The following is a 26059-nucleotide window of genomic DNA, read 5'->3' as shown; positions in this document are numbered from 1 at the left end:
TTGAGAAAATGGAAACATATAAACTGAGGAATTAAAATACCATTTGATTGATAATTATTGAGCTTAAATAAAAGTAAAAAAAGTAGAAAAATTTATTTGCAAATATTTTATTATTAGAAAATATTACAGAACACACAGATGAATATTTGAGCCTGAGTAAAAACTTTAAGGCCAACATAGAAAATAACATATAAGAAAAAAATTACAAATTCTTAGAAGGTTGTGTAGGAGCCATTTTTTCGAATTACTTCAAATACTCTTGTTTTCATGGATGAAACGAGTTTTTGACAAAGGGTGGGGTCGGTTTCATACCATTCTTCTTCGCTCTAGATTTCAGCTCTGTTGTTGATGTAAAACGTCTCCCATTTGCATAAACTCTTCTTGCTAAGTCACCCCAAAGGTTCTCGATTGGGTTAAGGTCAGGTGAACTAGCTGGCCATTTCACAGTTTCAACATTGTTGACTTGGAACCAATTTTTTGTGCTATTACTCGAATGGATCGATGCATTGTCTTGCTGATATTTTCAATTTTCTCCAGCAAAACATTCCACATTTGGCAAAAGATGATTTGTTAGGACATTTTGGTATCCTTGTGAATTCATTCTGCCTGAAACGAATGCAATCGAGCCCACACAATTGTAAGAAAAATGACCCCAAGGTCATGACAGACCCTCCACCTAATTGGCGCTTGGAGAATATTTCTTTTTTATTTCTTATATCATGCCAGTAGAAATTCCAGCCATCTGGTCCATCCAAATTCCATTTTTTTTCGTCAGAAAACATAATTTCTATCCATTGGTTGTCCCAGGTCATGACTTTCTGGCCAAAGATCAAACGCTCTATTTTGTGTCTCTGCAGTAACTGAGGCTTAGTCAATTTTGCTGTATAAGTGAACCTTCCAGACATTCTAATTGTGTTATAAATCGTTTTTTGACAAACTTTTAAGCCTGTCGTCGGAATCAGTTTCCTGGTTGAGTACTTTCCAGTAGATGCAAGTTGGCAAACTCTTCTTTCATCACGCGAGGACAAAGCTTTAGGTCTTCCCCCAGTATTCTTTTTACCGTAATTGTCTTTCAATTTAAAAAAAAAATGTTGACTACAGTCTTTGATCTTCCTATCTTTATCACAATAGCACGACTACTCATTCCTGTTGTAAACAAAGCTTCGATCTGTCCACTTTCACGATCAGTTAACTTCTTACCCTTCGCCATCTTCACAAAGATCACCAATACTTCGAAGAAACGTATGACAAGTATGAAAATTGCAGCGTTGTCACAAGCTAGTAGTTGCAATGGTAATTACACGATTATATTATATTTATTTTTAAAAAATGACTGGTGGCCTTAAAGTTTTTACTCAGGCAGAAATACTAACTTTTTAAATAACCACATTTTTTCATAATTATGTATTTACAAATTATGTTTATGGCATTTATTTCTTATCAATGAACTTTAATAATTAATATTATTTGAATCCCTTTTATTTCATTTTACATTTTCTCAAAAAATTTTACTGGCCTTAAAGTTTTTACTCAGGCTGTATGTATATTGAAATATTTTACAGACTTAAAACAATATCTTTTCTTTACTCTAAATTCTTACTCTGTATATTTAATTTTGTAGACCCAGAGGTCCATTACGATGGTTGGATCCTGGTGCATTTGGTACACTAGGTGTTGGAGCTGGTTTTGCTTTAGGTGCAAAGCTGTGTTATCCAGACTCGAATGTATTAATTCTATATGGAGATGGATCTTGTGGATACAGCATTATGGAATTTGATACATTCATCAGGCATAAGGTATGTAATTTATTTATTTTGTACTTAAAGCATTGATGAAGGCATTTATGAGGTACATTCTCTCTCTAAACGATTCCCTCATTTTTTTTATTTCTTTTTTGAAATGGTTTGTTTTTATGGCTTTTAAATTATATATTTTGGCGAGCGATAATACGTAGTGCGGAAATTCCTTTCTCCTTTCATTTCCAAGTAAGTGTCTTTAATACACAGGATGTCGAAAATAACTGGAACAAGCGTTTATTTCCTTAAATGTTACACCAAGACGTATATTTTCAGTCTCAAAGTTTCATTAAATAGAGTGGCCAATTATATGAAAACGATTTAGCTCCTGGGAGGTTCATAATAAAATGTTTTTTAAAAAGGAAATTTTTATACAGCCTCCATACTGTAAAAGTGTCAACTAACTAGTAAAGTGCCGCTTTTACATTCACATTCAAAATTTCGTACATCTGTCTATAAAGTTTCCTGGCATATTTTAAATTTAGAAATCACAAATGTAAATAGAAACATTTATTTCAGAATTGCAAATTTATTTAACATAGAATAACTATCATGCGAATATTTGTCTGATAGTTTGTATATCATTCAGACAATATGAATTAAAATAAATATGCTAATCACACATATTGGAGCTCACTTCAATTGGTTGATAGTTATAACGAACCTTTAAAATATTTCAGAAAAATAGTGCTAACCAAACCAGAAAATAAAAATTATTTGCTCACGTTTGTGTGCCTGATATTAACCTCTTAAGTGTATCATTTTCTCTGCTATCTGATTTTCATTTGGAACTTTTTCTGTTTTGAAATGATGTTGTCATAAGGATCCATCTAAGATTTCAGCAAACACTTCGCATGCTATATGTTGTTGTTGTTGTTACTTACGGCATTTTACAAGCCCGCTGACGAATTGTTAGCTATTTAAGCCGAGTATGCAGGGCTTCTGAGGACAAAGGCCCCTGTGGGACCCGGGGGCAGAAGTCTGACTTCTGGCTCATATGAAGATGACACACAAGCACATTCGCTTGCACAACCCCTTTTTACAGTGAGGGTTCTTTGACTCACCTCACAGAACACAGGGTAGAGAACAACCATGCCCAAACCAGGACTCGAACCTGGATCACGGGGAAGGCGTGCTACCCCTAGGCCAGTCGCCGGCTTGCTATATAGATTTCATATGATTTAGTATATAGCGCTTATGAATGACTTTATTATACCCTATTTGTTGAAAAATATGATTTTTAATGCTCGAACCACGATTGGACAGTGCTGTTGGGGCTAAGCTTTCCTAAAAATTATACATTTCGATACAGAGGAATGTTTTTAAATGCTGGGGATTTAAGCTGCACATAATCGTAATGCAGTTGCACGTGAATGCAAATGTTGTTAGAAGAATGCAACTATGTATGGGTGTCGAAAATATTCATTTTGAAAAGTTATGCAAATAATTATATGACTATATTTTAAAAATATGTTGCTAATATTTTTTTTTTAATTTCGGAAAAATTAATAAGAGCATTATCATATTTGGATTCATCTCTTTTAATAATGTATTATGATAAGCATAATATACCCGAAACGTGCATCGAAATATTCGTTCTAGCACTTGTTTGCAATATGAAAAAATGATCTAAATAAATAAATATGCATTTTAATATCTCTGAAAATTTTATATATCCTACTTTGTACATGCATAGATAAATGTTATATATGTAGTTTATTAATTGGAATTTTTAAGCAATAGAAAGCATATAAAAAATTAATTTTTTAACATTTTATTATCAAACATGCAGAAGTAAAACTTCAATAATACAATTGCCCAACTCATTTAATGAAACTTTGTAATTGGAAGTATATATCTAAATGCAATGTTTAAAGACATAAGCGCCTGATCTGTTTTTTTAGTGTGGGGGGGATACCTTATGTTGTGATCTAATCGTTTAATTTCTCCAAGACGTCTTTTAAGCATCGTTCTCCCCCAAAACATCACTTAGTGCAAAAGGAGAACAGACGAGCAATTTTTAAATAATTTTCTTTTTGTTTAAGAATTTGAAGAACAGAATTTTTCTTCATTAAAATATTTGGATGTGAAAGCTGATTTATGAATAGAAGCTTCAAAGCATAATATTTTTAATTGATTGCACGTCCCACGGAATTTAAATTACGTCATCGACATAACACGATTTCATGCATTTAGACTTTCCCTGTTAGCACAAGAATTCTTAATATGTTACTTCTTATCTTTTGATGACCAGATTAAGATTAATATGTAGGATACTATACAATATTCCATAACATTCTTCCTTTTGTCTCTGTTTCTTTTTCTTATTAAATATTTTAAACATTAATTTCGATTTTTGTTTGAAGATCTATGTACTGAATGATATGCTTTTGTGGATATTATAACTTGCTAAAAAGCATAAGAGAGCTTTTTATTTTTATTCTTTGGGGAAAGAGAACCCTTTCAACCAATGAACAAGAAATTAGGTCATTTATAAACTATTATGATAAATCAATTTTATGTTTCTGTAATTTTGTAAATTATGTCAAATGGAATAAGTGAAATTTCATTCTTTTTTACTCTTTTGTTATAATTATATGTGATTATAATTGAAGGCTCAATAGCTGGAGTATAAGTAATATGTCTTCACTCTTGTATAATGAAATTTTAGTGCAGTTAAGGCACCGATATCTGAGAGATATTCAGTTCCATTTTCCTAAAGCTTAAATGCTGAAGAATCCCGTCTTTAAAAGTTCAATAAACATGCACTATTTCTACTTTGAATATCTAGATTCAGCCACAACTTATTGGCTTTATTTCAATTAATGATTTAAATTTTTTATAATATTGGAACGTGAAGTATCAAGTTTCTCCTAGTGGAGTGTTGTAGAAATTTGGAATAAGGGCAGCTCAAGTGTTGTCCTTTGATCTTACCATGGATCAAAATTATGAGGTCTGTTTCAAAGAGCCCTCGTGTTTCAAAATCAGGTGTTAATACGACTGGACGCTTCATACTGGGAGCCGCCATCTACCGTCACGAACATATTATTTTGTCTGTTTGAGAAAAAGGGAATTCCATCATGCATTAATGGACAGCTATTTTTTTCTCTTTATTTAGACTCTTAAACTTCAATGGCTGAAATATGTTACATTTTGAAAGGGAAGATGTTTAATCTTCCTAAAATCTTGTTTTAAAAACAGCTTCTAAAACAGAAGTTTTAGTTTTATAATCATTATTACTTAATTATTAAAATCTTTTTAGTTGCCAATTATAGCCCTTGTGGGAAATGATGCTTGCTGGACTCAGATAGCTAGAGAGCAAGTTCCCATTTTTCAAAGTGAAGTAGCCTGCAATTTAGCTGTGAGTATAGTATTCATTAAAAAAAATATTCAATATTTGTTCTTATTTAGAAATACTTTGTTGATTAAACTTAAATGTAAAAGTAAAAATATTATAAAATTGAAAGGATTTTAGTTTATTTTCTACATAGCTGGCTTTCTAATAAAATTAAACTTATGTATTTGAATTATATGTATATCCTGTTTTAATATGATTTGTGTTAAAATGTTTAAATTTGATATTTAATACATAGTTACTTTAAATAGCTCTTGTAGAAAGATAAGATTGCTTTCCAAATATAATTTGAAGTGGTTTTTTTTTTTTAATCGGAAGGGTGGAAATAAATATTAATCTAATTTTATTCCAACTGCAGCCAAATCATTGCTATATTTCTATTAGTATATTTTAAGGTAGAAAAAAAGGCAGCTAAATAGCTACCTTTCATCAATCAAATCAGAAATTTGAACCAAATTTCTGATTTTATTTTAAGCTAGTTACTTTTGACGATTGGTTGGTTGGTCGAAAATATTGGTTATATTGAATTTCTGCTTAATTTTTTAAATATGTGATTTCATGTCCATGATTACTTCAAATTGTCAGATATTAAAGTCATATTATTTTATCATTCATGTATTCTATTCTTTGTGTATACAAACCTTTCCAGTGGAAACCAATCCTCTGACATCACAGTGTTATTATAAATGTAAATGTTCGATTCATTCTTCTACATATCGCTGCATTGTAACTTCATTTTTCTATTTGTCTTGTAAACTACACAAATTTAAATAGAATCCTTCTTATTTAGCTTTCAACAGTGGAAGAAAAGCAATGAAATATTTGATTTGTTAGAAATTGGAGAAAAAAAAATCATATGCAGAAATTCAGGAAAAATGTGCACAATTAATAAATTAGTACCATTAAAAAAAGATTTTTAATTTTGAAGCATTGTGAAATTTATTTTGTGCTGTAATATTTTCAGAAATTATCTCGGAAAAACGTCAAAATTTCGCTTAATTTTTATTGATTAGACTTTTAATTAAAATTTCAAAAAAATTGTTCTAAAGTGTACATTGCCTTTCACCGAGATATATAACGTTCAAAATTTTGTAGCTGTAGGCCAAACGGTCTGGCCTATAGAGCGCCAGCACACACGCACACGCACACACACACACACACACACACACACACACACACACACACACACACACACACACACACACACACACACACACACACATCTTTTATTATTAGTAATAATTAATACTATTTTTCAAAAAGCAATAGTCTTCATTTGCTTTGATTTTGTACAACCAATGCAGCCTTTTGTTACTTTTTGTGTATATAGTTACCATTTCTGAATGTTTTGTTATTATTATTAATATTGGAAAAATGGGAAAATCGATAAAAAATAGTATTTTGAATTCTCATACTTATGCAGGTTTATTTTATATTGATTTTTTTTGTGTAAATTGCTCTCCTTATTTTCTTTTAGCTGTACGAGAAGCAAAATTATACATGTATGTTATTTACTGTATAAATCGGATTAACATTTCCTATATTTTTTTTTTCTGTTTTAGTTCACAGATTACCACAAAGTTGTTGAGGCTTTGGGTGGTAAAGGAATGGTATTGACTGGTGATGATAAGAATAATTTGGAATCGAAGTTAACTGCTGCATTTGATTTATGTAAAAGAGGTGATAGCGTTCTTGTAAATGCCCATCTGGGAAAAACAGATTTCAGAGCTGGCAGTATTTCAATTTAAAAGAAGGTTCAATAAATTTAGTTTGAATTGTTAAAAGTATTTCGGCTTTAGTATATTATTTTCTGTTGAAAATTTGAACTAACATCTGTTTTTATTATTATCAATAAATGGTAACTGGAGTAAATTAATTTATCAGTGTGGATTAATTCAATCCTGCCTTTAACAACCTCCAGTTTTAATTTCTCCTTTAAAATACCTATGTACTCTTTTGGAAATATATTACATTGATTTGGAATACCTTAAATATTTCAAAAAATATGAAAGGATGTTGAAGTATTTGAATGCTGATTGTAGAAAAATGATTGTACAATTTTTGAAAATGTTTTTATGCATTTAAGAGAATACAAACTGAATTTCAAGTCGTTTCCTTACTGAAAGAGTTTGCAGCTCTTGTGAAATTCTGGATATAGTATAGTATAGTTCTGTTATGGTTCTGCTTATATTTTTTACAAGAAATAAAATTAAAAAACTTTAAAGCCTTTTTAAAGCATCGCGATCTTTATCTAATACCTATCCTCATAAATAAGATCACTATTTCAAATTAATAAAATTAATAAGGCACTTGAAAGCAGTGGTAGGGAGAGGTTATAAAAAATTTGAATTTCAGACATTTGAAAGTATCTTATATTTTGTGCCTGAAAGTCTACCATAATTTTATTTAGTTTTTTATTTACTTAAAATGTATAAATTAATTTTTACCTAAAGTTTTTATGATTTTACTTTTAAATTGCATTATTTTAATATATCTAGAAATTGTCAATTTTTAAAAATTATTTTTTATGTTCATTATATGTATGTTTTAAAATACAGTGCACATTATGATAATCCTCGATAAATGATAAAATATCAGATAACTTCAAAATATTCATTGGTGATATTTTATTGTTTCATAATTTCAATACTTATATAAAATTTAGTGCACATTTAAAATGCAAAAATTTAAAAAGTTGTTAACTGATATTTTAAGTTATTCCAACAATATCACCCATGTCAGAGTGTTCCGGCGCTGCTTAATTTGTGACTATATTACTATGTGAAATATGCCTGGTTTGAAATCGGTTGGCTTTATACACACTTCATGTGTATTTTAAATATTATTTCTTAATTATAAGATTTTTTTACTAACTTTTTCAAGGTATTCCCAATATTCAATCAAGGTATTCCCTATATTAAAAAAATGTATATTCAGATTTATACCTTCAGTGTATTATTTCTTTTCTCCTTGAATGGAGCTCTATGAAATTCCATTTCATTGAGGAGGATGGTTTTTTTCACTATTTAATTTAAAGAGGCGTATCTGTATTTAATGTTTTTGGTTTAATGTTAACTATAGACAAAGGATTGCACAATTATTTAAAATGTCATTCCACATTTAAAGAATGCAAATTGAATTTTAACTCATTTCCTCAGAGAGCGATTAAGTAGTTCTTGTGAAACCAATGATGTCTTTCAGGATTCATTATTTATTATTTACTTTAAAACCATGATACTCTTCTAAATACTAATAATCTGAAAGCAAATATTTTTTGTTTCTTCAAAGTTTCATCTTTTTCGATGAAACAAAAATATTTTCAGTTTATGGATTTTGTTACCTATATTTAATGAATTACTAGACGTTTCACCACAGTTATTGTGAAAATGATAAAATAGAAGGGGTTATTTATGCCAGTATTTGTGCAAAATTAAAGAACGCTGAATGCGGAATTACACTTATTCATTAATGAAATTTGGTTGACATTATTATTGTTTTAAATAATGAGTGTTGATATTATCGCATTCATTGTCATTAATGTTTTTAGAATTGGGAATGAAATTTACTTTTTTAATAGAAAAGAATTATTAAAATAAATTGTGAATTCTGCAAGTATAATTTGGATTCTTATTGATTGATGGAAAGCGGATGCCATTTGTTATTGTCGAAAAATAATATTCATAAATTTTTATTAACTTGTCTAAATATTGCGTCCAAATTGGCAACCATTGTCTGCGTGTTTTACTTTTTTATTTTAATTATATGCGTTATTTTTATGCAAAATAAATTTTGCGGCTCATTGCTGTAAAATCATTTTTTAATTAATTATTTGCATTTCTTTCAAAATTTTTGGTGCATTTTAGTAAAATAGAACCTTAAAACTATACTTTTTGATGTTTTTGAAGAATAAATTGCATTGAAATCTGCAAAATAAAATATTGTATTTATATATATATATATATTATATAATGTTTTGATGTGACTTCGGTATTTTTGTATCTTTTGAAATAAAATATATTTGTAAATTATCGTTTTTTTTTTTAATTTTTGTACATTAATTTAAAAATACATTGGAATCCATTGTTTCTTGAAGTCTTTTCATCATCTATCTCATATTACACAAGGTTATTAATATAATAAATATAATAACAAAAAAAATACCATTGATAATATATTGATATATTGTTTTTTTTCTACAGTGAGTGATATTCTTACGAATATATATAATATGTTAATCGTGCTTTCATTCGATTTTGTGTTTTTTAAACAGCAGATTCTTCTACGAAATAATTTATTTTTATACTTATAATCATTATAAACCTTATAAAACACAAAAATATTTTCCAATGAAAGATTGGTATTAAATATGCTTCAATGAAAAAAAAAAAAAAAAAAAAAAAAAGATAAACTTAAAATGTGTTAGAAAATTTATTTTTTTCCGATAATATTCTTTAATTATCTGTTAATTTTTAAAATCAAGTCATTGCTAATTCTTGGTGGCTTACAAGAATAATGTTATGCAATGTCTAAGTGAACAGATACTTCCTGAATGTCTGGAAGTAGTTTTGCTTATAATATAACATTATTTGAAGTAGTTTTGCTTATAATATAACATTATTTGAAGTAGTTTTGCTTATAATATAACATTATTTGGTCATGAAATTAAACTATCACTTTTTCTTTGAAGTGTAAATATAACTGATCGGGTTTACATATAGATGATGAAACTGCATATGAATGTAGGTATAGAAAAATGTTAATATGTAGAAGTGTGTAGTCCAATGATTGCAAATCTTTCGGCCGATTTCAAAATTTTTTTATAAATCTATACTGTGAATCTACGATTGTCTATAAATCTATAATTATTTATGAAAATAAAATTTATTATTAATAAGTAATTTTTAAAATCTAAATTATTTAAAAGATTTTCTCCTAATTTGTATAATAAATATCATGAAACACGGAAAATGTTCTTAACTATTAAAAACCAAGTTGCTCTATACAGGAAATGTTATTTTATTTTTAGTGTTGCCATTCCTTTTGAATGAAACTATTATAGATGGGTTAATTTTTTTTTTTTTTTTTTTTTTTTGCCTTTAGCGTCCAAGTTGCCACACTCAGTGAACTTTGAACTAGTATGTAATTCTTCCCAAACTATTAATTTATTGAAAAGTTGGCATTCGATGTTTGTTATAAATCAGTTGGTAAAATCTGTTATTTTTCTAGACACGAGGAGATTTTAAAGTTCTTCGGGGCAACTGATATTCTGCATGTGTTTATACATGTGCTCATTGGCTTTCCGTCGAGTGCTAATATTAGTTATGATTGTGAGTTTGAGTTATTATTATGTGAACATTAAATTGATTAAAGTGCCGACTATCGGTTGAATATTAAATAGAATAAAAAATATCAACTTTTAGTTTAATCTCAAATACGAAATTATGTCTATGAGATTATTAGTTTCTAGTTTTATTTGTTAGTGTTAGTTTTTTTTTTTCCATGCATGTTTTACAGAATAATGAAATAAATAGTTTTCAAAGGATAGTTATATATATATTTATGTTATGCGTATTACTTAGCTGAAATTAGATATTTAAATGTTTCATCCCGAGTAACAGGTTCGTAAAACATGAAAACGAATCGATAAAAAGAAGGATGTCTGAAATATTTATAAAATCAAGGCAAGGAAAATTAAGTATAATGTTTCCTTATTTTCTTGAGAATTGCAATACTGAAAAAGTGCTGGATTGAATTCTGTTTCACTGTCTCCGTACTAAGATACTGAAAAGCATCCATTAACAATATTGCTAGTTAATTTAGATTTTAGAATTTATTTAGCAATCAACGTTTAACCAGTATTTTTACATTAGTTTATTTTTAAAAATCCATGCATAACCGCCCTCCGACCATATGAAGCATGGGCCTAACTAGAAAAGATCATTAAATTGATTAAAATTTTTCTTTTAAATTCTAAATTAAAAGAAAAGCTCACGGGAGGTCTCTTTTCTTCGATTAGTATACAAAATCAAGTAAATATGTGATGTTTCTTTTCACCTGATTGAAAATCAAATTTCATGATGATATATAATTTTGGTGACACAATAAGATAGCAAATTTCATTTATCTGTATTTGAGGATTTTGAATTATTGTGTCCATATAAGCACGAAAGGATCGGATTTTGCCCCGAATTTGGAAAATTTGGATTTTACTAAAAATTTGATAGAAATCTGCAATTTCCGGTGTTATGATCTCGCATACTAAATTGAAATCAAGTTTTATTTTGCTCGTGCCTGCAGACAGACATAATTTCAAAAATGTTTCTTAATGTGATTTAAAACTTAGAGATTTTAATTTATCTTGAAGCTGAATTTTTGACAATTACTATTCTTCCCCTTTTCATATTTTTCTCAATATATTTTTTTTAAAGCATCTTTCCTTAATTCTTAAATTCAACTCTGTACTAGCGTAGATCGAAAAATTAAAAGTTTGTTTATTAAATCGCATTAGGTGTCAAAAGTTGTCTATTCACTAACATATGATTGCTGGATTCTTTCTCTATTTTTTCCCCTTCATTTCAATCTCCGTAAAAGCCTCAAATTTTTATTTCTTATAAAAAAAATTATATGTTTAATCATTATAGTTTGGGCAGCAGTTATTTCTCATTGCATTAGTTTTGTTAAGTTATTTGAAGTGTAAAATGTCTCAAGGTAATAACAGTATAGAACTAGAAAATTGTGGCGGAACCGTAATAAATGGCAATGCGACTTCTTACACTGAATGTGTATTCTGCTGTAGCTTGATGTCTACTCCGCGCTTTTCCGTGCAGCTTTCATTTCCTTTGTATTTAAGTTTTAAAAGTTTCTTTTGCGCTTACATAGTTAAATTTGTATTTTTTATTTAGAGATTTCCCAAATTTATTTAGAAATAAGAATTCTAGCCCAGATTAGAAATCAGATTAAGTGTCCCATTACAGGCAACCAGAATTATCTCAGTTGCATTGTTCTACCAACATTTGGTGATTTATTCAGCTATTGTATTTACATCCATGCATGGATGTGAAAAGAGAGTTGAGATATTTACAAACAAAAAGCGATAGAAATTTGTGATCACCATTAAGATCAAAGAAATATTATACAAATATTCATCTCCAGTTCTTCATCATGTAAGAATAATTACATAATTAAAAAAAAAAGGTATGAAAGGATATTGTAACTACTTAAATCATTCCCAGGTCAAAAGAATTCCGATTTTCAAAATAAATCCAAGCCTTAAGAGAAAGAGCAAAAATCTCTGACATCGCAGTGTGCAAATATATTGACGCTCCGATATCAAGAAATTTTTTGCCAGTGTGAAAAATCATGGAAATTGCCACTACAAAAAGAACAATTTATAACCTATCAGAGACTTAAGAAAGCAATTAATATTAATAAAATTCATCTGCAAACCAATCAACAGCTCCAAAAAAAAAAAAAAAAAAAAAAACTGCTGCAAGGAAGAAGGTAAATCAAATTTTAGTACCTATATTTGCGTTCAGTTGGAAGTTCTAGAACCTTCTGAAGCTTTAGGCTTTTTACAGCTTTAAAACAGAAATTAGAGAGGTAAAAGTAAAAGTTTGTAACATCATGGATGCTGTTATCCACAAATATTTTTCAACTTAAAGCTTACAGCAATTTCAAGAACATGCAACAGATATGGAGAGCATATCATTTAGCCGCCACCATTTTTACCACCAAAATTTTTTCTTAATTTATTGACAGAATGAAAGTTTGAAGAGAGAGATCGAAATGCATACATAATCTATAAGAACAATCATTGAAGGAAGGTATGATATTTCTCTGAATATTAATTTCGGCTACTGGAAAGACAAAATTTTGGTATTAGAAAAGGTGATAGATAGTCATCAAAAGATGAAGAATACGTTTCAGTTCCTCATAAACCTTGTAATGTGCAAAGAGCGCTATTGAATTTCTTCACCAATCAAAACATCTACACTTCTAATGGTTGGGTGCAATGATATTGTTGTTAACACAAGACATAGTGAATTCATTATATACCCTTCTCGAAAATGTGACTAAAAAAATACCTCCAGAGTATGGTTTATCAATCTTATTCCATATTTTGCTAAGGTATTTGATAATACTTCTAGGCAGACCAATGATTGGCCCTCGAGGATTCTCTGGACCAATTAGCAAAATGTTTAGTAACTGTAAGCATTTACCAATTGAAAACTATAAAAAAATGTCCGATATATTTTAGTACAGAATAGAAAAATCAGCAGCATATTAAATGGCTGTTATTTTAAGATAGCTCTCCAAGCTTCGCTTGACGAGCTGAAAAATTGTTACAAGCCAGAGAGATTGCAAATTGCAACTGTCAATCGATTGCTTCGACTTCACTTAAATACAAGAGATGCATCTGAAAATTTTAAGAGGATTATTCGATTTTTAATAAAATTTTATGCTTAGTTATTTCATTATAAAATTATATCATATTAATTTTATATCAAATGCATTCCTATTCTCTTGGAAGTTTCCACTCACTTGCACCATCTATAAATTTCTTAAGGTATATAAGCAATGAATTGTAACAAAAGGTGGATACTAATATTTATGGAAATATTTTTTCCATACTATTATTGGGAAATATGTTCGTTTCTATGTTTACTGAGAACAGATCATGTACTAGGGAACTAGTATATTATCTATTACTAGTGCGTAGAATTCTTTTTGTAAAAGCAAGAAAATCATAAAAATAATCTTTTTATAAGTGGAAATATCAAAAATTTTAAATAAATTCAGTGCTGAATAATAGTTATAGGAAATTTTAATTTGGTTTGGCTAATTGGTTTAATGGTTTAATTGTTTTGGTTTGGTCAGTAAGTAACTAAAGTAATTACAGAAAACTGCAGCTGAATAATTATCATGAAATTTTTTGAAAGTAGTAAAATTTTGAGGTAGCTGCTGTAAATGTAGATGAAGGCAAAAATTCTAAAAGAAAATTCAACAAAGATGTAATTAATAAATAACCTTTGCCACCTAGTGCTATTTGATAGAACAACTTGTTTGAAAATAAGTACTTTGAGTTCAAAAACATTCGACTATTCAAAATAAAATTCCGCACATGAATTCAGCCAATTGGACTAATTCAAAGTACTTTGAAAATAAGTAAGGAGGAAGAAACTTTACTCAGCACCACCTGATAATGGTGCCAGAGCGATTATCCTTTTTGCCTTACGCAGGTTACGTTACTAAACTGAATTGAAAGTATATGGCATTCTGGCACAGTGCTCAATTGGAAGTAATTAGTCCAATTGGTTGAATTCATGTGCGGAATTTTAATTTGAATAGTCAAATGTTTTATTTTATTTGCATTAGACAATTTACGTTGTCGTTAAATGTCACCTTATAAAAGTGTAAGGTGACATTATTCTTTGAAAACTATTTCGTGTTGTTAGAAAATGATCTCCTTCCACTTTTCAAAGGGATATACAACTGTCGACTGGAATTGTACATATTTAGATTTTTATATTACATAGAAGTTCTGCAATTTTTACAAAATATAAATAATTTATTAATTTTGATAAACAGGCATTACATGTGATAGGAAAAATTATGCATATTCATTTAAAATAAATCGTGTTCTCACTATAAGCTGTAGATGTGTAGACTCATATATATATAGTACATTTCTTAATCAGCTTAACTACATGTTTGTGGTGTTACATATACTATAAAAAATGCTTTAAACCATTTGAAATTTTGACCCTTTATTGTACGTAGGTTAATGTGCTATACATTCAGCGCTCTTTTGCCATTAATTACATATGAATTGCATGCATTTCACTGTTTTACATTTTTCTGAAAAAAATTCTGGTGTATTACAAGATAAGTTCTCAATAACTTGGCACATGATCATATAGGAGCAGTTTGAGAAACACAGAATTAATTTCAAAATTTCCATTTTCTGCAAGCACAGCTTCAAGGACAAAGAAATGTTGCAATTAATGATATAAGCCTGGGTATTTGAAAAGAAATGTTTTGCTTTTATAGCAAGGAACTTACGACTCTAATAAATCTTTAGCATTAAGAATAGTAATTAATTTCATAAGCAGTTTTCATATAAATGAAAATCGCATGCCTTAGCATCTTGCGCTATGGCTAATCTTAAATTATTGTCTTTAATCTGCTGAGTAGTATTTGTCCCACAATTACACTTTTAAATCGAAATCATGCATTTGCCCTCAAATGCTTTGTTGTAAGAGAAAAATTAATGAACATATTTTAGATCTGCATTGCATATAGTTAGGTAGACTCAACTTCATGAACGAATCCAACACCTTTCTGATTCAATATGTACATTATATAGTTGTATTCAGGAAAAACAGATTTACAAAATATCAGGTATTACAGTTCCGTATGCTGATAATGCAATTGAATACATAATAGTTTTGTGGTTACTGTGAAATAAAAATCACAAAAAAAGAAAAGAAACAGACATTCCAGTTTTATCTGCTATTACTAAGTGCAGATATAATTCAAAAATAGTAATAAGGGAAGTAAACTAAGGGACATTCATAAAATTGAATATATCCCTTAAAATCCTAAAACATAAGGATTCATATATAATATTTACAAGCATTAAATAAAGAAATATCTTAAAAGTATGCACATTGAAAAAAAAGCTTTTATTTTTATTAAATCATTTCAGTGATGTAGCTAGTGGAGTAGACGACCAGGTAGTCATAGACAAGGACGGGTTGGCAATTGTGGTCCAGTTTTAAAACAAACAATAATAAAAATGTTTAGAAAGTACTAATAAGTAGGACAATAATACAAATTATGTCCCTTAGCTACACTACACATCATATAATACTGAAAACCTAAAATGAAAATATTACTTAATGGCAACATTTATTGTATCACTTAAATCTTTAGTTTTAAATATATGATTTTGCAATATGTATAAAAAAGTAGCTCTCCAAATTTGTGTTATCTAAATAAGTCGCAATATTACATAGGGGTTTTGTGAGAGTCCTTCTTCAATCGTCCAGTTTTTGCATCACTTATAGCACCCCAGAGATCAAACACAAAATCATCCGTGAAACCAAATGCTTCCAAATCCGAGCTGTCGATAGCAGTAACGAAGTCATGAGGATTAGCTTTATCTTTTCCAAGGTCCCATATTTGGGTAGCTGTGAAAAAAAAATACAAATAAATAAATAAACATTGAAAAATGTATCATATTCGAAATGCATTAACAGAAAATGTCAATAAACGATATGAAATGGAATGTATTGGTGATAAGTAGCAAACAAATTTAGATTCTATAAGTTCACATTAATATTTTTAGCTAAATATTATTTTAGGTGATTTATTATTATGCTTATAAGTAATTTAGTACGACAACGAAGAAATTTTATGTAAATTGTTAAAAGTGAAAAACTGGCATTTATGAATGCTTTCTAGTTGAAAAGATTTGACTATTTTAGCGGAACTTAGTTAATTCGAATCAATGGATTTTTCTCTCGTCTCTTGAATTTCTTTTTTAATATATTTAATACAATATTAAGCTACTCACCTGTAAATAAGTACTTATAAATTTGAGAAAGTTGATAGTTTTATATATCTGGGCTCTGAGATTAACATTAATAACAATATCACACCTGAAGTACAGAGGACAACTAAAGCTGCCAATAGATGCTTTCATGGATTAAAGAAATATTTAAAATCAGATTTAGTTAAAGGAAAAACAAAGTTATTAATTTATAAATGTCTAATCAAACCTATACTCACATACTCTTCAGAAACCTGGACAATGACACAAAAAGATGAAAATGCCTTTGGTATCTTTGATCTGCAGATACTAAGAGCTATTTTTGGACGAAACAAGTCGATGGCGTTTGGCACAGGCGCTCAAATTTAGAACTTACTGTGCCTACAAGGAACCCGACGTCGTGAAATACATAAAAATCCAAAGGATTAAATGAACTGGCCACATCATTAGAATGAACAGGAAGCGTACAACGCAGAAAATATTCCTGGCCAAGCCCACTGGAACAAGAACTAGGGGCCGACCCAACCTCAGATGGGTTGATTGCCAGGAAGGGGACTTCGCCACTCTAAGAGTGATTAACTGGAAGACCATGGCCAAGAAAAGAGAGGCCTTGAAGAAAATTCTTGAGAAGGCCAGGGCCCACCCGGGGCTGTCATGCCACTGAGGAAGGAAGGAATATAATATTAAAAAGGGCCATTTTGTTTTAATCGAATCTTTATTTTGTTACCATCACCTTCAAATTATCTATGTTCTTCTACATGTGATCTAAAGGAAGCGATTAAATTGCTTTATGAGGCTACGCAAGAAAATCATTTTAGTGATGAATAATAATTAATGATGATAATTTAAATAATGTAGTGCGATTCAGTGTAGAGTTGATGCCTCCCTGCGATCTGCTTCTGAGACGGTGACGTATCGATGTCAAGTGGCATCAGGGGCATAGTTTACTACTTATTTATTTATTTTATGTACTAAACGTCATTGTTGGCTTTACAAACATAAATGAACTCGGGGTATCATTTTACATTTTTCGCACTCTCATCATATTTGACTTTAAAAAAACATTAACCAATAAGCTCTTTGTCTCTGCGGCGCCCGAAACATCTATACCCCCTTGTCCACCATTCATTTCACCACTATTCTGAGACCAATGGCGGGGGAAAATAATCTCGTAATCAGTAAGTGTAATCACAGTCTTATGAATTAGACGTTTGAAGCCCCACTGGAAAGATGTTTGGTTGATAATTTATAAGTATCTAAGAATTTAAAGCTTAAAAAAGGGGAAGGGAATGTATTATCATGACTTTCTGATATAATAAAGCAATATAGAGTGTTTTGAGTTTAGCATTAGAGTAAAGAAAACCGAGTATATATATATGTATTGAAAGTTTTCTTTCCTTCCAATTTGAACCAAAATTTGACAGAGATCTGGTTATAATAACAAGATCACATACTAAATTTCATTTGTCTACCTTTTTGCACTCTTCAATTATAATGTTCACATACGCACGAATCAACAGGGGGATACATCGAAGAGATCCCCTTTGTAGATGCTGGACATTTTAGCTTTTTGTGTATTTAATCTAAAATTTGGTATTACCATTCTGGAGTAAAAACTAAATACCAAATTTAGTCCATCAAGTTGGTTGCATTATTTAGTTATTACATGGTTAACTAAATAACTATGCGGATATGCTAATCTGCATGACTTAATCTTGAAGAATTTTCACAATTTGTAAAAGTAACTGCTTGATTTCAATTTTCATATCGCAATTTACGTAATGATATTTCAGTTTTTATTGCTATACAAAAAAGTTGTAACGTTGTTAAAATAATGTAGTAACAGAGCGCTTTTTATGATATGCTAATCGACTTTTATGCAATGATGGCGGAGTTGAGAATTTTTTTTTAATATAAATCATCGTCAAATGCAAGTCATTGAACTGCTAATCATTTGTAAACTTGATTTAGAATTAAAAACAAAATTTTGTTCTATCACTCTTTATAATTCAGATGCTATGACATATTATTCCATTTCTATTTTGAAATAGAGCTATGTTAATTATCTCATGTCATTTAAAATAATTAAATAACAAAATATCGAGGAAAAAAGTATACATAGAGCTGTACAAACAGTAAAAAAGTATTGTAACAATAGCGCATATTTCTTATTATTAAGTGATTTAAAAGTGAGGGTGAACATCCTAATACAAGTGGCCAGGAATCGATATTGATGAAAATAGATATTATAATAATGCAGAACTCCGTTAGGTTCCGACTTGCGTAATTCAAACTGCTGATAAGTGAAATCTAAATGAGTCATATTGTCTCTCTCCTTTTCATACTTGGTTTTATTTCCTCAAACCTAAATAGTTTAAGCTTTTTAAACATTTTTTTTCGCGCCCATATAACATCTATAAAGCCTTGTCGCGACCCGAAGATTAGAAAATAAATAAGAAAAGAAAATTAATTAAAAATTGATAAAAAAACAAATATAAACTAGTCCTTCAGTAAATTTTAATCAAATACCTTTAATCAAAATGATGTTCTTGATTATTTTTTTTCTCATAAATATTGAAGAATCTGAAAGATGGAAGGAGCATGAAGGTTTTCGTAATCCTGTCAAGATTTTACAGGAACTCATTTGAGGTAGCAATCCTCTTTTTACAAAGAAAGTGTTGGATATTTTTTAGTTAAAAATGAAGAGTTCTAAATCGAGAAAAGCTGCCTTTGGTGTCGGTAGGTTGGCTTTCAAAACTCATATCCATGCATACATACAGGGTTATTTAAAAAGAAGGAGCAGATTTGAGATAACTATTTCTAATAAACGATAATAGATAGAGACACATACCATATATCATTGGATAGATGAAAGTTTAAATTTTTATTTTGTGCATTAAACTTCAGCACCATTCGTCCTGCGACAAACGATGAATTAGAAATCTGTATCTTGCCACACATGAAGTAATTGGTTCCGAACTATTAAACTCACTGCTGTAATAATTCGATCTTACAGGTCTTGAAGAATAGTAGGCATAAGCGGCACATACAACTATCTTTTAAATACCGCTAAGGATAAAAATCACAAGGGTCGAGATCTAGTGACCTTGGACATCACTTAAGAAGTGCAAGCTCATGCTATCTACCTCTTCGAATATTCCACCCTGGAAATGTGTCATTAAGATATTGGCATATCTTCTTGTTGAAAGGAGGCGGAGCACCATCTTATAGATAAAATACCATTGGATGCAGAATTCATAGCTCTCTGTTTAAGAATTTCTTAGAGGTGCGTTCGAAAGTAGTTCGGATGCGCTAGCTATTTTCACCTGACTTCTGATGACAAAAGGAGCTTTCCCTTTACATATGCAACCTATCGTCTACAGATTTCTTGTATCAGTTATAAATTCTTTTATAACTAGGCGTCTCTTTGGTATTCTGACAAAGAAATACACATTGAGTTGCAATACGGTATTAAATCTTAGAATACTACAGGACATAAAACGACTCTTCCTCAGGTGTAACTTTTTCTCATAAATAACAGGGCTGCCATTACCGGGATTATCGGAATGCATAAAATAAAATGTTGAACTTTCCACTATCCAGTAATGCATCGCATGCATCTATATCTAAAGCGGTTCATTAAAAATACATATCTTAAATATGCTTCTTCTTTTTGAATAACCCTGTATATTATGTCTCCGAAAGTTCACATCTATGAAGAGGTCACTCATTTGTGAAATGATTCCTTCTTTCTTTCTGTACCTTTATGTTGACACTTATTCTTTTCTTTAGTACAAGATAAAGAAATAATTGCCGATCCTTTCTCTCAGAAAAGCCACTTCTTGTTTCAGCGACAACTTTTTTTTATTTTGATTTTTTTCTTAAAATTTTATCACTAAATAATCTTGGCATGTAAGAGTTGTTCTTAGAAATGCTGTTTTATTATTCCGCTTTTGCTAAAGTATGCATTCCTGGTAATTAAAAAAAAAAACCTGGAAGGGGGGGGTAAAGCAAGTCAAATTTCACTGAAAAATTTAATGCTTTATTTATTATTACATATTTTAAGCAAAATATTCAAATCTCGAAAAATATACATCACGTGTAGAGTCATTTACTTATCTGAGTTGATTGCATTATTTCAATTCAATGGATTCAATTTTGTCTAGCACCCTATAAAACAAAATTGCCTTTGATTTTTTTTAAGTATTGAAACATATTTCTAATCAGATTTTATTTTCAAAGTTATATAACTTATACAACAAAGTTTCAAACTTATTTAACAAGTTTCTACAATCGCCTACTTCATGTGTTTTCATTGTCACATGACGAACATAATTTAGCATGCCATCTGATATTTAAGAACGCATTATCTTATGCTGTCCTCTGACGTCACGGCCTTTTTCCTGCTGGAAGATAAACATTAGAACCGAAATTAAATTGACGTAACTCATTTAACGCATATCATGTCAGCATGTTTTGACTCATTAATAAACTTTAAGTATGAATTCTTATAACTTTCAATAAATGAAGCATTCTGTATATTGCTTATTATCTAACAATTGCTTATTGAAACTTCCCCTCTTTTCTTTTAATACATAGCCACTGAAGGAATTTACATCATTTGTTTCTATTAAAGATTTTTGTTGACAGTTTGTTGTTTTCTCATTATTCCGTGTTAATGACTAACTATTGTATTTAAAATATTTCAACACATGCATGACTTTGAAGACTTGAACTAATGAGGAAAAGCATTCGTGATTTGCATAAGAGCACAGACGGACAAATATATTTTTGATGTCAAGAATTAATATATATTTATATGGTATCGATGCTAGAAAAGTATATTTTCAAAATATATTTTAGGAAAGCGAATTCAAAGAATATAAATTGAAAGAAAAATTGGTTTATGTAGATATAAAAGAAATTTAGAAGACTCTTATTTCGAATAATTCTGGATTAATAGAGCAGATATATTTAACAAAATATGTTTTAAATATTTATATTTAAAAAAACATGGTATAAATAAGCTTAAAAATTCTAAAATGGATTTGATTCACTAATCATCGCTCCACTTAAAGTCCTTATCTATCCCCGTTGTCGAGTTTTGTTTAAAATGCCTCATGATTACTATACGAGAAATCAAATTGTCAGATGCATAGTGTAATAACAATATTTGTTATTAAAGTATATTCTATCACTCAAGAATTGAAGAGCAATTTTTCCAACACTTCCGTTACCTGTCTCGTCCATGTTTCGAATCCCTTTTTTAAAATGTAAATGATTAGAACGCAGGTACGTCAATGACTTCTTAAAGACAGTAATTTAAAAGATGTAGCCGTAACTGGCATTTGAGCAACGCTTAGTTTTTCCTGTAGTCCAAGTTCAGACGATTTGAACTCATCTGCGTAAACTTTCATGAAATCGTTCATCCTTAACATATAATTACACTTTCATACTCATCTTTAATAAATGAGAATCGTCTGCATTTTGTTGCTGCGAACATCTGTATGAAAAATTGAAACAAAATATTCTAAAAAAATAATTCCACTCTTGTTAAAGAAGTAGCTTAATTTTCCTGTCAGTTTTATTTAATCTCAACAAAACCTGTATTAGTAATAAAAACGAAGATCATAATGATACAGGCCATGGAAGATTGTTAGCAGCAATGTAATTATTTAAAATATTGATAAAAATGCTTCAATAGTGATTTGAATGAATTTATAAATAAACAGCACGTGTCAATACGTGTATAATCAAAAGGTACTTCGAAATTAATTCCCCTGGATTGTCTTTTCCACAACGTGTCCAATCCACTATTCAATAACTCTAAAGGTTATTTAGAACTGAAGGAATTTGGTAGTATTTCTTTCTGTTTGTGAATACAATAACTCAAAAATGTAGCTATCAAGACAGATGAGATTTGGTATACGGTTTGATACTAAAATTATAGATTTTTTTTTTCAGATTTTCAAGAAAATCCATCAAAACAAAGTCTTATTAAATCTCTTTGTGTCCAGGCGCAAAATATAAAAATGCAATAATCTAGATAGATGAAACTCGGCCGATAGTTTTGTTACTAGACTTGTAGGTCTGTATCAGATTTCGAATTAAGTCAATCAAGAAATTTACTGTTTATTGATCAATCTAGTGTGAGTGCATTTGAACGCGATATTCTAAAAAAACGTATTAAGATTGGTCATTGAATTTTAATATATGATCTTTATAACAAATTTTAGATCTGCGCCTAATTTTACAACTAAATCTTCAACGAGTAGAGGGTCTCTTTGTCTGTCCGTGTATATATGTGAACCTGATAACTCAAAAACACAAGAAGCAAACAAAATTTGGTATGCAGTCTTGATACTTTTTTTTTAAACCGAAAAGAGTTGGTAAGTGTAAAAGTTTAAGAAACTATGTTCTAAACAAAAAAAGTAAAAGAAAAAAAAAATTAAACATTTTTATCAATTTATTTTTTCTGTATTTTACTGGATTTCAATCTCACTCAAAAACCAACTGGAATTTAAGATTATAATGTCGCCAATTACGACGTTAGATTCGTTCTTAGTGTTCAATCACTCATCCCATATCACACCGAAAAAATTCTTATAAAATGTTTTTCCATTTACTCGAACTCCAAAATTTTAGGACTGCATTTTATAAAAATATATATTTCCATCAGAAAGGAAACAATGCCCCTTGCAAGAGTCTCAGATGGCTTCTTCTTCTTCTTCTTACGTACAGCCGACCACCCCGCCACCACTGAACGAAGCAGTATCGACAGGATTTGAGTCTCAGATGGCTAAAGTGTGACTTGTTCAACAGTTGTGAAAGATCGCTTTGCTGCAAAATTTCCTTGAGTTTTTCCAAGTTTTCCTTGAGTTTTGAAATTTCCTAGCAGTCAGTGTGTCGTAGTAACATTGCTATGTTTGTAACTCTGGGTTGTTTTATTACTCACTTGTAGTACCTTTAACTTTATTCTTCGATTCTGAATATTTGCAAGTAAAATAGCCGCTATTATCTGTTGATAAGGTCTCGATTTCGTAGGAGAAGGGTCTTAGTTTAAAAAACCCCTTCAACCAAAGATTCTTCATGTACGTGAACCTGGTGCAAATTAAATCTAACGTAAGGAGCCAAACGCCATCCTGGAATGGTGTAAAAGTCTGGAAAGGGAATGCCGGTTCAGGCGCCATCCTTTTCATCTGATTTGAAATCACAAGGTCCGTCAAGAAATTCCTAAAGAAATGTTAGCCTAACTAAAGCTAAACACAACTTGGGAATTAACTTTTTTCGATGAATTTATGTTTCGAATTACTTGGAAAGAGAACAGTATTACCCCTCGCTTACATTTTTCAAGGGATCGGAGAAAAAATTATATAAATTACTGCAAAGTATAAGTAGCGGAAAATCACTTACTTAGAGGAAAATGTTCTCTGAGCTCTGAGTGGCCCAACAAAATGTTGCAGATGGGTACGCAAGGCAATATATCATATATACATGTGATTCAGTATAGAAATATTTGAATATTTATTTTGTATACCCTTTTTTAGTATCGAAATGGATAAATAACGTAAAAATCTCGCATGCAATAAATTAATAATATTTTATTTTGCCGTTATCACCAATAACAATGAATAATAATAATAGCAAATAATTTATACTAAAAAATTGGCTTACCTAACTCAGAATCATTTATTCCCATGAACGATTCGAGAAGGCTGTTGATTTTTTCAACTGCTGCTTGCACAACATCATTTGGCTATTAAAAAAATTAATGAATTAGCAAAACACTCGGCAAATGACTCTTATGAGAAATTCTAATGATGATACTTACTGCTTTTTCTATAGTTGCAGGGCCTTTAGCTCTAAGTCGTAGAGTTTCTTTACCTGTGCCAAAGCTTCCTTTTTTATTACTTCCACCAGAGACTGTTCCACTTCGTGGGCCTATGTGAGCTATAGAAAAATTAAAGTACAAACATGCGCAATTAAAGTACAATAACAAAACATCATTAATGAGTGGAACATTAAACAATAAGATTAAAAATATGAATAGAAAGCTTGATCTGGAATATGAGTAGGATCAGTCCAAAGAATTGCGAAAAGTGTGATTGCACAAAGTACCGTGTTTCTGAAGGTCCCAGTATTACTGAATGATTTTGAAGAAGAAAAAAATGCATTCATTCTTTTTTAATTTTGTTTTACTCCAAAAAAATACAAATATTTGCACAATTTTTTTTACGTCTATCACTCTAAAGCAAAATTAAGTGCTTTGAATCTAATTGTACTTGCAGATAGCTGAAGACGAATACATATACTAGTAGTTCTAGTGATTATCTAAACTACCCTATTTATCACAAGAGAAGATTCGAAATTCATGAGACAATTTATGTTATATATATATATATATAAAACATAAATTGTATAACAATTGTATATTGTAAACATAATATATATATATGTGTGTGGAATTCGAATATTATTCATAAACTGACTGAAAATTATGCATTTAAATGATGCAAAGACTTAAATTCGATTTTTGGTGACAATATTGATTGTACTACTTTATTTAATGAAATCAAAGTTTGTTGTCGAGTTTTGTTGTCTAGGTTAACAATATTAAAAGTATCACAATCTTTATTTAAAGATGTTTTATTTTAATTTAACTTAATTTTTATTGCTCTGAAAAATATATTGATCTTAACAATTACTGTGGTATTTGTTGAAAAATCTTTCTCAAGAATGAAGATAATAATAAAAAAATTACTGGAGATCCAGTTTTAGTCTAGAGCGATTTACTTCCTTAGACATTTTATTTATCATATTAGAATTAGACAAACAAACTAAATTATGGAGATTATTATCAATGAATTTATTATAAAACGTATCAGAAATTGAAAAAAAATTAAGCTTTCTGGTAATTCGCAAATCACATCGTATTTTACATGTTTTTGCGTTTTAATTTATTGACGATTATTTATGCAAATAAAATGTAATTTCATAAAAAAATAATTAAATATTTTTGTCATTTTTAAGTAAACCCATTCTACACCAATCTGAGATATGTAATATATAAATAATTTTTATTTGAAATGCAAAAGATATAATAACATTTTATTTTATTACATGACATTTATTTCAATGCCCCTCGAATCTGCTTTGCATTAAACCCCTCTTTTGTTCGAGCTGGTCCTGGTTATGGGTTATGTATTCTTATTAAAAGCGATTAATGGGGTCTATTTACTTGACATCACAGTCACATGACAGAAGTATCTACGCATGTTATCTAACGTCTAATTTTATTTTGCCATTCGTATTTTTCTCCTGCAAGATACTCAATGGATTTTAAAATTAAATATG

The 26059-nt window shown here is 29.7% G+C and overlaps 2 protein-coding genes across 3 annotated transcripts in view; one reads left to right on the top strand and one right to left on the bottom strand.

Annotated features, from left to right (window-relative positions):
- The window catches only part of LOC129960345 (2-hydroxyacyl-CoA lyase 2-like), a 31333-nt gene extending 22214 nt beyond the window's left edge, over positions 1 to 9119 (top strand). For both annotated transcript variants that reach the window (XM_056073720.1, XM_056073722.1), the window contains exons 14-16: positions 1622 to 1796; positions 5059 to 5157; positions 6714 to 9119. In XM_056073720.1, coding sequence (XP_055929695.1) covers positions 1622 to 1796; positions 5059 to 5157; positions 6714 to 6899 — 460 coding nt within the window. In that variant the 3' untranslated portion in view covers positions 6900 to 9119. The remainder of the gene's footprint in view (positions 1 to 1621; positions 1797 to 5058; positions 5158 to 6713) is intronic.
- Positions 9120 to 14901: 5782 nt separating this feature from the next.
- The window catches only part of LOC129960255 (PDZ domain-containing protein GIPC1-like), a 71815-nt gene continuing 60657 nt past the window's right edge, over positions 14902 to 26059 (bottom strand). The window contains exons 4-6 of the mRNA XM_056073533.1: positions 24537 to 24655; positions 24380 to 24461; positions 14902 to 16343 (exon numbers count right to left, since the gene is read on the bottom strand). Of these exons, the coding sequence (XP_055929508.1) occupies positions 16162 to 16343; positions 24380 to 24461; positions 24537 to 24655 (383 nt within the window). The 3' untranslated portion in view covers positions 14902 to 16161. The remainder of the gene's footprint in view (positions 16344 to 24379; positions 24462 to 24536; positions 24656 to 26059) is intronic.

The sequence above is a fragment of the Argiope bruennichi genome, chromosome X2 (assembly GCF_947563725.1).
Source record: "Argiope bruennichi chromosome X2, qqArgBrue1.1, whole genome shotgun sequence".
Classification (NCBI taxonomy): domain Eukaryota; kingdom Metazoa; phylum Arthropoda; class Arachnida; order Araneae; family Araneidae; genus Argiope; species Argiope bruennichi.
Note: the sequence above shows the minus strand (reverse complement) of the source record. Positions and strands in the feature narration are given on the sequence as shown.